Source organism: Gossypium arboreum, chromosome 1 (genome assembly GCF_025698485.1).
Source record: "Gossypium arboreum isolate Shixiya-1 chromosome 1, ASM2569848v2, whole genome shotgun sequence".
Lineage (NCBI taxonomy): Eukaryota > Viridiplantae > Streptophyta > Magnoliopsida > Malvales > Malvaceae > Gossypium > Gossypium arboreum.
Window position 1 is genome coordinate 18,847,105 of NC_069070.1, and position 16,221 is coordinate 18,863,325.

Below are 16,221 nucleotides of genomic sequence, written 5' to 3' on the forward strand. Positions count from 1 at the left end.
TTGAGCTTGAGCTCGAGCAAATTTGAGTACGAAAATCCATATAACATGAATTAGTAGAATGTCAAATTTTATATATAATATCATAAATTGATATCGATATGAACCAATGATCATAAACAAGATGGCTCTCAGAATCAGTTACTATGAACCTATACACATTCTAGTGTCTAACTTGATGAGCAGAAAGTAATGAAACAAAAATGGAAGAAAAAAGAAACAAGTATGGTTCATTGCAGGAAGGGACTGAGAAGTCACCTAAGGTCCCTCTCCCATTAGAGGCTCTACAAAATCATACACGCCCCCGTACCATCATATTGCAGTTTCTGAGTTTCGTTCTTTGCCGCTTTGGAGCACAAGGATCAGTTCGAGGTTGTTAATGGCATGCTTTTATAGACATGGTGGTCAACTTATCGCTGCTGCAGTTGGAGTAGAGGAAGAAGCTTCTTCGTACCCCGCCATTAGACATGAGAGTAGCTTAAGACTATTTCCCATGTTTTTTGCCTGCAATGCAAATGATTAATCAATAATGCTGGCCTATCTAATCTTGTTCAAACACATGAACTTATGAAGAAAGAACTCCATGCCAAACACATTTCTGTATTCAATGGACTGTTCTCAATTATACGTAAATATTCGGTAATTCATAAAGCTAACAAACTAAAGGCGCAAAAGAGCTGTCACAACTGGTGAAACAAATCATTGATTAAAAGAATAGATAACTATATAGTGTTTCTGATGTTATTTATTATACCTCTTTGAAACCATGACTTACGAATTGCTTGGCGGATCTTTCGTTCATGTCGTTCTAAGAGTTCATCAACTCTGTGAGATTGAGACAACAAAGGCCCTGAAAACTCAACCTTGTCCACTTCATCCTGGGAATCCTGTCAAAAACAACAATATATATAATTCGACCGACAGAGAAATTCTAAACAAGATTCTTCATGAACTGAATAATCTGCAACAGATGTTTAAATTAGATTTCAAGAACAAAATTTTAACGTAGTTCCTGGTCCTAAAATTTACGGACATACCGGATTATTTCTCTTGGCCGCCATTTCCTCTCTTCGATAAAGTGCCAATGATAGCTCTTGCGAGTGGTATCCATCAGAAGTATCAAAAGAATCTGGGTGTTCGAACTGGCTCCACTGTTTCTGCATGTCACGCTTGGCAGCTTCATATGAATCATGGCCTCTAGAATCAGTTCGACCTCCATTTATAACATCCTCATTTTCATGCCGTTTCAAATCATTATCATTTCGTGTATGTAATGGAGCAGAAGGTTCTAAAGAACTGAAAATGTGACCTCTTGAGATAGACCTACTAAGTGATCTTCCGGATGCATCATCTTTTCGTCTTCTTGCCCATGCAAAGCCACTCGATGAAGCAACTTGTAATGGACCAGAAAAGGGAATATCACCTTGGGATTCATGCTTTACATGAGAAGTCTCTTCCAGTGCATCAGTAGATGGATTTGACGCTCCCTCATTGTTAGTAGCATTTCTTTGCTTTGAGATTTCATGGTTACCATTATTCCGAGAACCTCGAGTATCTGCGGCAGCACCAAGGGGTTTTCTTATTGGCTTTCTTGTTTCAGGCCGACGAACTCTTCCGCTTATCTTTTTCCTGAGTAATTCATTGAGACAAGCTCATTTAAGACGCTAATGTAAAGTAGTAATTTGTTGATGATCACAATAGCGAAAGTACTGTAAAATGCAACTACACTTTCTCCAAAACCTTGGGAAACAAAAAAAAAGGAGCAGATACATGAACACAGGATTAAGCATTTCCACATTCCATGACAAACTCATTGAAGATGATACCAAATGGTGTCGAGTCGTATATATGTGCGTATATAGTAGATTTGCAGATAATCGTGTAAGTACTATAACATGCATAAGTTGACTAGGCATTCTCTAAAACCTCAGAAAAAGAAAAAAGATCAGACACAGACATCAAGCAGCAAACCATTCCGTCTGTCGAAATCTCCAATAACTGGGGTAGCGATCTTAGAGACTATTGATACTATTTTATGTTAGATGCTTAATCTAAATCAATGTCTCCATACACACATTTTCAGAACACGTTCTCACCTGTTTGCCTCTTCACGATGTTTTGCATCTATCTCTTTGCTAGGTGGATATACTGGCAAGCTTGATGGATCACATGCGTAAGGCTTTGTTGTGAAATACTGAAAATTGAAGATTAAGAAACAGAATTATTGCAAAATGATGGAAGAAGTACTGTAAAAGCATGCATGTAGTGGATATTGCGTTTGTAATGCTCTAAAGAAACACTAGCTGATATATATAAGAACAATAAAGACACATTATAAGTAGTTTGTAGCCCCAAATTTTTTGTCCATGCTATAGGCCATCAGTACCATTTGTTAGCACCGCACCTAAATTCAAGGACATTTAGTAGTGTTATTCTAACAACACCTATAGTCAGTTGCTATCAGATTAGATACTTAACAAGGGAGAAGAACAAATGACAAAATCGAACAAGCAATGATGACGGTGATACATTGAATAATTACCTCTAATGCAAGAGCTGAGGAAGCAGTTCCACGCTTGTACGGCTCCACTGAAAGCAAAGTTTCTACTAGGTTAACAGCAGTTGCCGGTAAAATTTTAAAAGTCTCCTGAAGACAACTATTGTAAGGTTGTTGTGGTTTGAATAGAGTTGCATGAGGAAGTCTGGATTTTTTCCAGTAATCGTCGGGTGGGGAACCGCAGAGCTTAAAAATTTTATGCAGTTGTTCAACCTGAAGAAAAACAGTTACTTTCATTAGTCTCTGATATATACATATATATATATATCATAAGGAGCACTAGAAAGCAATGAAGAGAAGCAATGATCATTAGACAAGGTGCATACCTCAGTTCGTCCTTGCAGGATAGGTTTCCCAAGAAGAAGTTCAGCAAACACGCAGCCGACACTCCAAAGATCCACAGCTGCAGTATAATCTGTAGAACCCAACAAAAGTTCTGGGGGACGGTACCATAAGGTTACAACACGACTTGTCAACGGTTGCCGTTTCCCTGAACCGTAGAAGTTAGCCAAACCAAAGTCGGCTATCTTTAGGATTCCTTCATTATTTACGAGGAGGTTTGATCCTTTAATGTCACGATGCATTATACCCCGTGAATGGCAGTGATCAAGTCCTGATAACAACTGCTTCATATAGCATTTAATCTACAAAACACAATCAATATTCATTGTCAAAGATACATTTTTCTGTTCTATTTAAGGCATTCAAGTATCTGCATGTCTTCTTTATTTTTCCGTGTCATCTGTATCGGATACTGACATCAAAGTCCAAGTAACATATGTCACATACACAAGCCATCCTCAAACATTTAAGACTAACCTTAATGACAGAGGCAAAGTGAACAAACCTGTGACTCGCTGAACTTGATGTCGGGACAAGATAAAAGCCCGGTAATATCATGTTCCATGTACTCGAATACGAGGAATATGCTACATGACATTCGGGAAGTAATTATCCCTTCCAATTTTATGACATTCGGATGGTCAAGCCTACGAAGGATCAGGATCTCTCTTGCCATGAATCGAACACTCTCGGGCTCAAAATTGTCAAACCGAACCTTCTTTAGAGCAACTATTTTCCCACTCTCAAGGTCTCGAGCCCGAAACACTGTGCTATATGTACCTTGCCCTATCTGTTAAACAAACAGATGAAAATGGTACAAAGATTATTACATCAAATATCCGGAAAGGTATGGCATACTCATCTCTAAATATGTAAAAACAGAAATCGGAACATAGTTTAAGAAAAATGAAGATTCCGAGCAACATAAATGACGATCAGAAACATTACTTGAACAACTAAGTAACTTAAAAAGGGTTAACATCCAAATATATGCATATAACATGCATGAATTAAACCAGAAATGTCTATGGGCAAAAAAAAAAAAAAACAACAAGAAATGTCTTTATCTACTTGCCATAAACTGAATAAAAAAATTCCCTATTAGGGTATTACTAACAGTAAATAAAATCATAAATAATATTTCTATGGTACCCAAACAAATTAATATACAAAATCTAACCTTCTCAAGCTTCTCAAAAGAGTCGGCCTTGAGTGGAACCCAACCATGGATGGCTTCTCCGGCGACGGCACTAAGCCAAGCAGGCCAGCCGGCTGCCACGTGTTCACCTTCAACATACTTCTGTAAATTCCCCAACCGCAAACTCAGCGAGTCGGATCTCAAATTCGCCCGACCCGAGTCACCCAACTCGTTCCCACATGCTCCCGTAACACCGTCGAAATCACTCACACCACCGCTATTACTATTCTTTTTCTTCTTCTTACCGCCGCCGGCGGTGGTCTTCTTCTCCAGCTCCGTGAACCCGATCCGAGACCGACACGAATTACTACCAAAGCTAACTGTACCGGCATTGTCACGTAAAGCGCCGGAATGGTCTAACGCAGGCGTCACCGACACCGCCTGTTTCGAACTGACGCAACCCATTTTTTAAATTTCAATGGCCGTTGATCATGTGATCAAGAACCAAAGATCCCCCCCAAACTTTCTTTCTGGGTGTTTTCCTTTTTGGCGCCAACCCAGCACACACACACACAAAAAAAAAAAAAAAACAAAGAAACAAACAGTGGGGAAGAAAGTTGAGTTGTAAACTGAGTTTAGAGCGCTTTCAGTCCCTTCAGGATTCAGCTCTTTTTCATTCTTTTTCCCTCTTTCCTTCTTTTAAGAAGACACAAAAAAAGAATGAAACCTTTTCATACGATAAACATCCATATATATATATGTATATGAAAATCTGTACAGAATATTGTACTTTTATGGGAAGCGACGATTGCGGAAGATAATTGAATGGAAAATCAAAGGATTTTAAATGTGGCTGCCGATTACCCACCTTTGATGATGTTTTTTTTTTTTGAGAAATTAATGAATAAAAAAATTTAGAAAAAAAAAGGATTTGGAAAAGGGAATTTGTATTCTTTGTTATTGTTTCTGTGAATGAAAGAAAAAAAAGAACAAAACAGTTGTTTGTCAACTCTGTTAATGAAGTTTGTTTGGTTATCAGTCTGAATTTGACAATTCAAATGAAGCCAAAAAAATTGTCTGGCATTTTACTGCAAGTGGATTCTTCTTTTCTTAATTTTGTGTACATAGAATATATTTATTTTGTTATTAAAAGAAGTAATTAACGAGTGTTATTAGACAGTATCTAATGTTTCAATTGATTAATTTAAAGTGTTGGGTTGTTGCTGGTTGAATTAGGTATTTGTCAATGAATTTTTTCAAAGTTTCAACTTTTGTTTTCACATTTACAAATTGCACCATTAAAAAAGGCATTTTTTGAAACAACCAATTTTGTTTTCATGCAATTCATAACTAGGGTTTTTCTTTTTCCTTTTTTATTTTAAGTTTTGGTTTAAATTTGTTTGTGGTCCCTGTTTTTTTAAAAAATTTAAATTAATTTTTTTATTTTAATTTTGAAACAATGATTACTTGTACATTTTATTTAAATATATTGATGCTTTCTCTTAATTTTACAATTATAAAAGAGGTAGAATGCCTTCTTTATCCCTCAATGTTTAATAGAATTTTTTATTTGGTCCTTACTTGTTAAAAATAATTATAAACATTATTTTTATATTTTCAATAAAAATTCAAAAAAATTGAAAATTTGTAACCTTTTAAAGAATTTCCAAAAAAATTCAAAAATTCAAAATATTTAAAAGTTCATAAAACTATAAAAATATATAAAATGTCTTGAAAAAAAATGTGCTAGTTATTTCTTGAATGATAATAAAGTTTCTTCAAAGTTTGAGTTGTTGGTTTAGAACATATTAAAATTGAAATTAAACAAGTATTTTTTATTTAATTCAAAATTTATATTAAAATCTAATTTAATACTAATTGAACAAATAACTAAATCTTTGAGAGAGACTTTAACATCATTCAAGAAGTAAATAATATATATTCTTTGAAATTTTAAATGACTTTTAACAAATATTGTAATTTTAAAACAATTTTAGGAGTTTTTGTTGAAATTTAAAAAAATATTTTAAAACTTTTAAATAACTTTCATGTACTTTTAAAAAGTACGGACAAAATTAAAAAAATGTTAATATTGAGGATTAATAAAGTTACTCTACCTTTTCATAATTACAATTTTAAATTCCAAAAGAGTTTAACAACCTTTACTATATTTAAACTTTTTATTTTTATCGTCTATCTAGGGTTATTTTTGTTTTATAAATATTAATTTTTAATGTGATGGAGTTAGGGTTTAGGTTTATGTGATTTTATAGGTTTGTTCTTCACTTTTATTAAATATTAATGTTTTTGAAGATATTAAATATTATTTTTTATTTCTTTTAATTAAAGTAAATTAATTTCGAATTATTTAACCTAATTAAAACATTTTAACTATTTTTATTATTAAAATATTACAACAATAAAAATTCAAATCATAATTAAAGTATGAAAAATAATAGTAATTAAGTATAAACTTTTTATAACATTTTAGTTTTTTAAATATTTTTATAATAATGGCATAAAATTTATTTGGCCTCCAACTTTATAAAAAAAAAGTCATTTTAGTCTTCTATTTAATTTTTTTTCTCTTTTAGCTCTTAAACTTGCATTGTTTGTCAAATCACTTAAAAATAGATGGAAAAAATTAATGTTTCTTAACTTTGCTAATGTGGCATCCACATGGCATTCACAACATGTCATATTAAAATTAATTAATTTTTAAAAATTAAAAAATATTTTTATATTTTAATAATTTTAAAAATTAATTAATTACTAATATAGCATCTACATGACAATCCACATGTATTTCATATCAAGAAAGTTAATAAACGTTAACTTTTCTGTCCATTTTAAGTGATTTAAAAATAGCACAAACTTAAGAACTAAAGAGACAAAGATTTAAATGGAGGGATAAAATGATTTAAAAATATATAAATATAAAAAGTAACTATTTTTTATTGATAAGTTTTAGTTTTATATGATTGAAATATTAATAAAATTACACCACAAAATTGAATAATTTAAACTTTAATAAAAGTATAATTTAAATAATTTTAACTTTAACAAAAGTATCTCGTTAATAAATAAAAATAAAATATAAATAATAAATGGTATTTTTATTAGTTGAAATTCATACTTATATGTATTATAGATTAAACTCAATAAAACGAAGAATCCTTCCATCTAATAAATTTAACCTTGAAAAGAATTCGACTTTCTTCAATTCAACTTAAATTACCATTAGCAATTAAAAATATATTAAATAAAAAAGAAAAAGAAAAGAAACCAAGGGTTGAAATGGATAGGAACCAAAAAAGGAAGACCCAAATGCACCTAAATTTAAGGCTAGAATCCTCACAATGAACATCCTAATCCACTAGTCTATGATTTGGTCAAGACCCTATGCTTAAAACCAATAATAATTACACTAATGAAGAGTTGGATTTTGCCAGCTTGGGCTTATTATTATTAATCATTACTTACGGAATTTCAACCCTAACAATGGGGATTTACATCTATCTTTATCGTGCTATTTAATACAAACTCATAGGATTACTCAACAACTACTTTTCAACCAAAATGAAAAAAAAGGAAGATTAATGAAGACTAAAAAAGACTGTAAGGGCCATCCCCCACATGGAAAGACTTTTGCTGGTGTGGGTTAGTGGAAGTGGGGGGGTGTCCACCCTTTTTTTTCATCCACTTACCAACATTTCTTTTTCTTTTATCAAAATCGAGATCATTTTTATGCATGATTGCAAAAAAGAAAAAATTCTTTTAAAAAAAATCTAAAATTAGGAAAAGAAAGTTTGTTAATTTTCCTTATTTTTGATTTTAAAACATTCTATTTAATTTAAATAGTTGAAACTCTAGATCAATTTATTAGTTACTCAATTAATTGAATCAATTAATCTAATTTAATTTTTATAATTGTGCATTTATGTTCAGGGTTGGCACAAAAGAGCAAACAGTTGTTTTGATCCTCAAAACCTAATATATATATATATATATATATTATCTCTCTAAATTTTGTAAAATTATGAATTGATATAATTATAAAATCATATTTTATCTTATTTCTTTAATTTTTACTTATTAAAAAAATTTCTGACTTTATCTCCTTTAATCATTAATATTCAACATTTATTTATATTACAAGAGTTTGTGTGTAAATATAAAGAGTCATAAAAAAATTAAAATAAAAAATCCATATAAAATATTAGTAAAATCTAAAGATGGAGGGAAATGGTATCCCCATGAGTCAATATGGAATGGAAAATATGAAGCAATGGTCGAGCTTCTGCTACAAATTCTAAAGTCAAATTGTGTGTCTATCATGTCATGGATTGAGGGCCAAGTATGAGGACGACATTTTGAAGGTAGGAATTTTCAAAAGTTTAGAGTGGGAAAACTTTCAAGCATCCATTCATCCGTAACTGTCAGCATTTATTCCACAAATTGTAAGAGAAATTTTAAGTGAAAGTAAGATGGAGGACCTTTATTAAATGCTAGAATGTATTTTATTTCTTTTTTTTTATTTAAAAAATAAATAAATTAATCTTTATACATTAAATTGAAAAGTAAATTAACTTTTTTTATTAAATTTTTTTATTTTTACTGTTAAAAGCTGATGATTAAATAACTAAACAGTTACACGTGGACAGGAACTAGTTTTTAAAGATAAAAATAGATAGAAAATTTAACACAATGACCAGTTTGCTCTTTGATCTAACATACATGGATTAATTTATCTATTTCTAAGTAAAGGGAACAAAATGCAATTCAACTCTTAATATAAAAGCCTTCATGATACTTTTACTGAAAATTTTACTACGCACTTATAAGGGGTTCATTAGAGAAAAATGCCAATTTTTAAACTTAATTAGCAAATTAGGCCGAATTTTCTCAAATTTAAAGAAATAGACCAATTTTAGAGAGAGAAATAGAAAACGCCTCTTATAGGAGACGTTTTCGTCCAATAGTAAGTCGATGGTAATTTTTGCAATGGTCAAAAAATCTAATGGTTTAATTTCCGACGGCTAGGATTTTTTTTCTAACTACTAGTTTATGTGCTATATATACGCAACTCATTTTCTTTCTTTTTCATTCAAATCTTATTCTCTCAATTCTCTCAACTATTTTATTCTCAATTTTTCATTCAATTTCTCTCAAATTATTCTTGTCTTAATTTTATATTTCATAATTCCTTTGATTTGATTTGATTTTTATTATTTTAAAATGTCAATACCTCTTATTTATTTGGATGGTAAACACATTTCTAGCGTCCAATTATAAATGGTAAGAAAATATTATTAATTTTTATTTTAATTGATATAATTATTAAGTTGATAACATTATTAATTTTAAATTTTTTTATGTTTATATAATTAGACTAAAGTTCAGATTATCGAGAAGTATACACAATTTAAGTGTGAGGGCACCTCGTGGTATTAAACAACACTTATAAGAGGCAGGATTCTTGCACGTGTCTCGTATGCTCGTGGGGACTAAATTTGAGCCTGCACTTATCAGTGCTTTTGTGAAAAAATAGAGATTTGAGACACACATTTTATCTTCCGTGCAATGAGTGAACAATTGCACTCGAGGATGTAGCATTACAACTCGATTTACCCGTTGATGGGGCAGTCGTTATTGGGGTAGTGGGTGTTGGAGATTGGAGCACAATTTGCGACCAACTATTAGGTAAGGTGCCAGACAAGTTTAGTGGTAGTCGAATAGAGAAGAAATGGTTAGAAGACAATTTCTCATATATCAATGACTCCGTTAGTGCCGTTGAAAGACAACAATATGCGTAAGCATTAATACTGAGGTTAATCAGGGGTCTTCTAACGCTAGATAAATCTCAAAATCTGGTACATTTAAGGTGGCTCTTACAACTAGTTGACTTAAAAGAAACGAAGCGACTTAGTTGGAGATTAACTGTGTTGGCAACATTGTATCGAGAGATGTGTTGGGCAACGGAAGCACAAAAATTAAAATCAGTGGTTGCATACCCCTTCTTCAGTTATGGGCATGGCACCGGCTACTATTTTTACGTTTCCGAGTAAATGGATTCTCACTTGTAATAAGGTAAAATTATTTTAATAATATAGTTATTATAATATTTTTTTCATTATTGTATTTTTGAAATAAAATATTATTTGAATAGGTTAAACATTGACATGAGTTATGTGGGTATATCGAACCAGCTTGAAGATATCAGGCTATTGCTAGATCAATAATCTGAAGCCAATGTTAGTTTTTGAAAATTTCAATCATATAATATTTACATAAGGATTTGAAATTTAATATTAGGTACATAATAAAATTTATAATTTTGTACTGTAGTTTGAATGGATGTCATATTCTGATACGAGAATTTAAGAATGCATCCTGACCAAATTTTTGGCAAATCGCCATATCTGGTATGTCAAAGTGCCATTGGTAGTTTTTGCAATAGTTGAGATGCACAAATCTGATCGAGTGATGTGTTAGTTCAGTTTTATGCAAAGTATTCTGCTATCACCCTAGAAGCTCGATGGATTTCACAAGATTGACTTGCGGGGGAAAACTGATGAAGATTGGCCTAAATTCCATGCCAAATATATCTACATCTGGGAACATAGGTACGATTTCATACCTATGCGTGAGCCAATTGTCCAACCGGATTTGACAACCTCTTCGCATTACATGACATGGTTTAGACTTCACGATAAGTCATATATATTGTCGGAGGAGGAAAGGAGTAGGTAATGTTGTTGTAGAAAGCCAAAATGACCCCATATGAGGCCACGATCGGGAGTACATGCATCGAGTTCATCATCATCAGCTCCAACCCCAAATACTATACCGATGGGTGCACTACCTTCCAATCAGTATAGTTCATATTTTTTTGTTACTTCCACTAACCCCATTTTTTTTTACACAAACACCACACTATGCACCATCATACTATGCATCAACACCTTCTCCATGAAATTTTTTTTGCACCACCTCCATCCCCAGGACCATATTACACGCCACTGCTGACAGTAACACCAATGTATCTGCCATCGCCTATTATTTTAACATTCTATCCAAAACCGGGTTATTTGACACCACCTACTTCTCCGCCAATAGTATTTCAAACACCAACAGCATCATTATTCTTCAAAGATGGGTCATGTTCGCAACCACCTATTAATACCACGGACGGCATACGATGGGAACCTAAGATGCAAATGCAATCTAGTACATAAGAATAAGATCAAGATCAAGATCAAGATAGAGGTGGAAGTGGAGGTGAAGATGAAGATGATGATGATGTGGAGCCAGAATCCTAACTATGACAAAATCCTTCTAGTAACTGACACCCACCAAGTTGTGGCACACATTCGGGTCGACAACGCCGATGAATTTTTTATTTTAAAATTTTCTCATGTAAATCATCATTTAGTTTGTTAACTTTTAATTTGTATTGTATTAAATTTTTCATCCATAATGTCTTTATTCTAATTTTATCAAAAAATTTCTATTATATTTTACATCAATAATATAATTATTTACAATCTACGAAAAATTTTTAAAAATCATTTGTATTGCATTCTATTGTATTTATATCAATAATATATACTTATTTACAATTTACAAAAAAAATGAGAAGCAATGAAAAAAGAACAAATTGTTTGTTTACCAAAAAAATGAATAAATATTTTAATTAGGTCTTCTCCTCAATGTTGCCTCAAGTGTGGACATATTAGCTTACTATGCCTTGGGTTCCTACAATAATTGCATAACATAGGCATCTGAATCTTAAGTAGGAAATTACTTCATCTCAGATGATGTGGGTAAGGTACACAAATTTTTTTCAATTTCTAGGTAAAATGAAATGAGCGGAGACGAGTTTGAGTTTATCAGCACACCCCCCCGTAGTCGGTTCTCTCGGAAAAAGTTGGGTAGAAACTGAGTTTGTAGAAAGACCCCGTTGATCTTCGGGCTGGCCCTTGCCTATGGAAAGAATGGTGTCTCAGAAAGTTGTTGAATGCCTCAACTTCGGATGATGAATAGCTAGGATTAGGATCAAAACACCATTTAAGGCACATTTTTACCTAATTAACTGAAGCAGATGCAGGATCCGAAGTCTTCGACTCAGGCTCAGACGAACCGAGAGTCCTGTCTATCCTTAGTCACAGCGAAAGACTTATACTTTTTAGCTATACCTCTGCCCATAAAAACAGAACTTTTGGATCTCCAAATACACCACCCACTATCGGATGGACTTATTGCTCAGTTTCGTGGTCAGAAGATCAACATTCAGAGTAGCATTTTTTTTCAGGAAGATATGCCCTTCTTGGTTCATTCCTGAGTTTTCTTTCGCCCCCTTTTCCCGCTTAGCAGGCTCGGTATAATTAGGATGACTCTTCGGAATAATAAGGCCCCGTAGGAATACTAGAAAATCCAATGTGACATGTATTATAGGGCAAGGGCTATCTTTACTCTTTAGCCTGAGAGGGGGAAGGCTTCCTGTGTGGGTAGATTAGCAATCCCTAGTCTTCCAAGACAAAAAAAAGAGTATTGGACTTTTCTTTCCTCCTCATTGAGGATGATGGATCCGGGGATGGATGGTAAGATACGTCATTTATCTAAGTGATGGATCCAATCTGAAGCCCTAATTAAGTAAACTTCTTCTTATGCGTGCAAGTACTTGTTTAGTTGCTATAGCCGAATGACCTTCTATCACATCAACTATAAGAAGAAGAGTTTCGGAAGAATACGCTTCACGGACAAATTTATCTTCTATCATTTCCTAACTCTGCTGACATCCCACCTTAATCTTTCTTAGGGTTAAAAGAATCAATGAGATGCCCTTGTTCTCTCCTATCCTTTTTCTATACATATAGTAGCGCCTGCTGGCCAGTCATAGATAGTAGTAACTTATTAAATTCTGGGTTCCTATCTTTTTGAGAGATCAGGTTTAAACTACTAAAGCTCGTAGAAAGAGTCAAAGTTCGTAAAAAATATTAGAATACTACCTTCCTGTGAGGAATGCATAGTTCCCTAGCGCTTCATGGGACGGGCGCTCACAGTTCCCCTCCCTCTAATCTAACTCTACCTTGCTCGCCCAGGCCTGCCGGCACAATAAGAGAATGAGGGCGCTATTCTGCTTGCTTGTGCAGGCGAGGACCACTTGGCTAGAGCACGCCAGAGGAGCTTCAGGTGACTTGTTAGGGCTGTCGAAGAGCAAATAATCAAGTCACTCGAAGGAAAGGTCCTCCTCTCTATTCTCTATTCTTTGTGTGGGAGGTCCCTTCTAGTCGTCCGTATCATTGCTTCCAACCTTGAAAAATTTGTGTTAACAGTTAAATCAACAAAAAGGACTAGCCCATAATCCTAATCTAAGGCCCATACCTTTACTAAATGACCAATAGCGAGCGGATAAAACATTATAATACTTAGTTATAGTTAGAGATTAAAGTTATACTCTTTGTACTATATTTGGCTTAGACTTCCTTGTTAAAGAAAAGCGTTTTTTTCTTCTTCCTCCTTACAGAAGGTGAAAGGTGGAAGTTAGGAGAAGTCCTGTTCTTCCGAATATCTATGTTGTAACACCTAATTACTCTAATTGACCTAGAATTTGGGAAAACTAGGATTAAATTGAAAGGACTAGTGAATTATCAGGCTTCGATGAGAGATTTGAAAATTTTAGTGGCTGAATTGTGAATAGTTGGATTTCAATTCCAGATTAGTTAAATTGAAATCGACTGGTTTCAAAGTGGGAAACAAAATAATTAACAATGGATTGTGGGAATGGCCGGTGAAGACCATGCCCAAAGAGCATATATAGGAATGAGTAGAGACAAAATTTTCTTAATTCTGTATATAAATCTTCTCCTCTCCATAGCATTATCTTCTTTAGTAGTTTTGAAGAAGAAGGGGATGCAGATGAAGAAAGCTCTACATGTCGCAGCAGAGGTGTAAATTTAAGTCTGGTGAGGGAGAAAACAAGGAACCAACAAGTTTCATTATCTCTCTGTACTTGTGAATTGAAGAAAAGAAGTAGAGTGAGAACTCTCAAAGCTTCTAAATAATTATGGATTCTAGGTCTTAAGGGTTGAACACCTTTAGTTTAACCAATACATGATTTTCATGCTTAGCTACCATGACAAAGGAGGCTCTGGCATTCGAAAAAGCTAAGCTGAGGAGGCAAGGAAATATCAGGTGAGTTTCTGCACCTTGCCTCTTGAATGATAAACGTTGTTGTGTGATCATGCCAGTTATGTGCTAATTGTTGTCAGCAGGTAAATTGTACTGTATGCATGACTAGTGTATGTGACAACCCATTTTTAGTGGTGTCGAAAATAATAGTTTCAGGACCACAATTTCAATGTATGGGTCCATAAATATTACTTATTTAATATTTACGAGGTCATTAGAGTATCATATTAAAGTTTAGTCTAGAAATTTTAATGTTAGAATAATTAATTGAGAAAAAAATAATTAAATCGTAAAAACTGCAAAAGTTACTCACTATTATTTTTTCATTAATTAAACAACTTAAATAGTAAAAGTGAGAGGTTTTATGTTGTAATTAGACCATAGCTAAATATTATGGGCAGTTGGTGATGTTTTATTTTAAAGTTTATTAGTTAAAAATGTAAATTTATAAAATAAAGTAATTAAAAAACATAAAAATAAATGATCATCATCTCCTATTTAGCCTTCACCACCGAAATTAGAAACAAAAAAGGTTGAGAAGCCATTGTTAAGCCTCCAAGGTTCTGCCAAGCTAGGACCTTTGTATGTAAGTTAAATTCTCACCCGTTTTTCATGAATTTTATGTTTTTGAGATCGTTGTAGCTTAATCTCGCTAGCCCAGGGACTATTTTGATATACTGGTGAAGTTTTGAAAAGTTATCATAGATGTTCTTGAAGCTTTTTAGATGTTAATGGTTGAGTTTGAAGCTTAGTGTTGAAATATGACTATTTTGTAGAGTGGATTTGGATAGTTTTAAGTTTAGGGACTAAACTAAAAGTAAAATTTAGCATGAAGTTCTTGTAAAATTTTAGTATTTGAGAGCTGTATGGGGATGATAATGAATTCAACAATATGGCTTTAGGCTTAATTATAAAAATAAGATTGTTTCAATTTTAGGGACTAAATTAAATAAAATGTAAAACTTTAGGGAAATTATGAAAAATGTTAATAGGAGGTCATATGCATTAAATTGCATGTTATAAGATAATTGAGATAGATAAATTGAAATAAATCATTGTATAGATTAAGAATCGGTAGATAATCGAGGAAAAGAAAAAATTACAAAATAGTCCCTAACACTCCTATCTTTGTTGTTTGGCCTTGTTAAGTTCATATGATATATTTTTGTGTATTTTGGAATGTTTATATTGAATTGTGTATTTTGGGAAGTTGTATGTAACTTAAATATTGCAAATTGGTACAAAGTGAGAAAATGGATTGAATTGAAAGTGTTATATTGTTTATTGTATCGAGCTCAAATGAAATTAGGATAGGGTACAATTGACATACCAATAAGTTCTTTTGTGCATTGTATGGGACCAATATGTGATGAGATGATGATATATGACATGCTATTATACACTAAATGTATCGGAATCCAACATTTATTATGGATTATCGAGTTATATTTACAATGATCTAGACGTGTTTCTGGGGGAGGATGTGAAGCCTACGGGCTTGGCACTTGGTGCCCAGACTTGTTTTTGGAGGGATGTTAACCTTCGGGCTAGACACTCAATGCTTAGCCATGTTCTTGGTTGGATTAGCTTGGTTGAGCATTCTAGCATGTCTTTGGTGGATAACCGTGTATTCATATCTGTTCTTATTAGTTTATTGAGCTGAATCAAAATTTTTAAAGGATATAATAATTTGTATTGAAGTATGGTAATAACGACTTGGTGAATAACTTGAAAATGTACTCATGTTTATAGATTGTATATTGTGACTTGTTATTGAATCAACTCGCTTACTTGAAAGATTATATGACTTGGCATATGATAAACTCACCTCTTGATATAGTTGTGATGATAGGGTTAAATGTAGTTAAATGTTTTGTTAGTTAAACTTTGATTATAAGGTATGTTATATTTTTTTGACCTATGAACTTACTAATTTCCATTAAAGCTTACTCTGTTTTATTTTCCTTTTTTCCTGTAATTTTCATATGCGAAA

At 32.8% G+C, this 16,221-nt stretch overlaps 1 protein-coding gene across 2 annotated transcripts; it reads right to left on the minus strand.

Moving 5' to 3' along the window:
* Window positions 1-50: 50 nt before the first annotated feature.
* LOC108483826 (protein IMPAIRED IN BABA-INDUCED STERILITY 1) lies at window positions 51-5,220 on the minus strand. 2 transcript variants are annotated; one of them, XM_017787421.2, is made up of 8 exons: window positions 4,077-5,220; window positions 3,402-3,686; window positions 2,881-3,198; window positions 2,540-2,767; window positions 2,094-2,191; window positions 1,035-1,626; window positions 773-884; window positions 51-501 (listed from the first exon to the last, which is right to left on the minus strand). In XM_017787421.2, the coding sequence occupies exons 1-8, from the start codon at window positions 4,497-4,499 to the stop codon at window positions 482-484; spliced, it is 2,076 nt and encodes a 691-aa protein (XP_017642910.1). In that variant the 5' UTR covers window positions 4,500-5,220; the 3' UTR covers window positions 51-481. The 2 variants fall into 2 exon arrangements, with proteins under 2 accessions (XP_017642910.1, XP_017642908.1); XM_017787419.2 differs by having other exon boundaries at window positions 752-884; window positions 4,077-5,203.
* Between the last annotated feature and the right edge of the window lie 11,001 nt (window positions 5,221-16,221).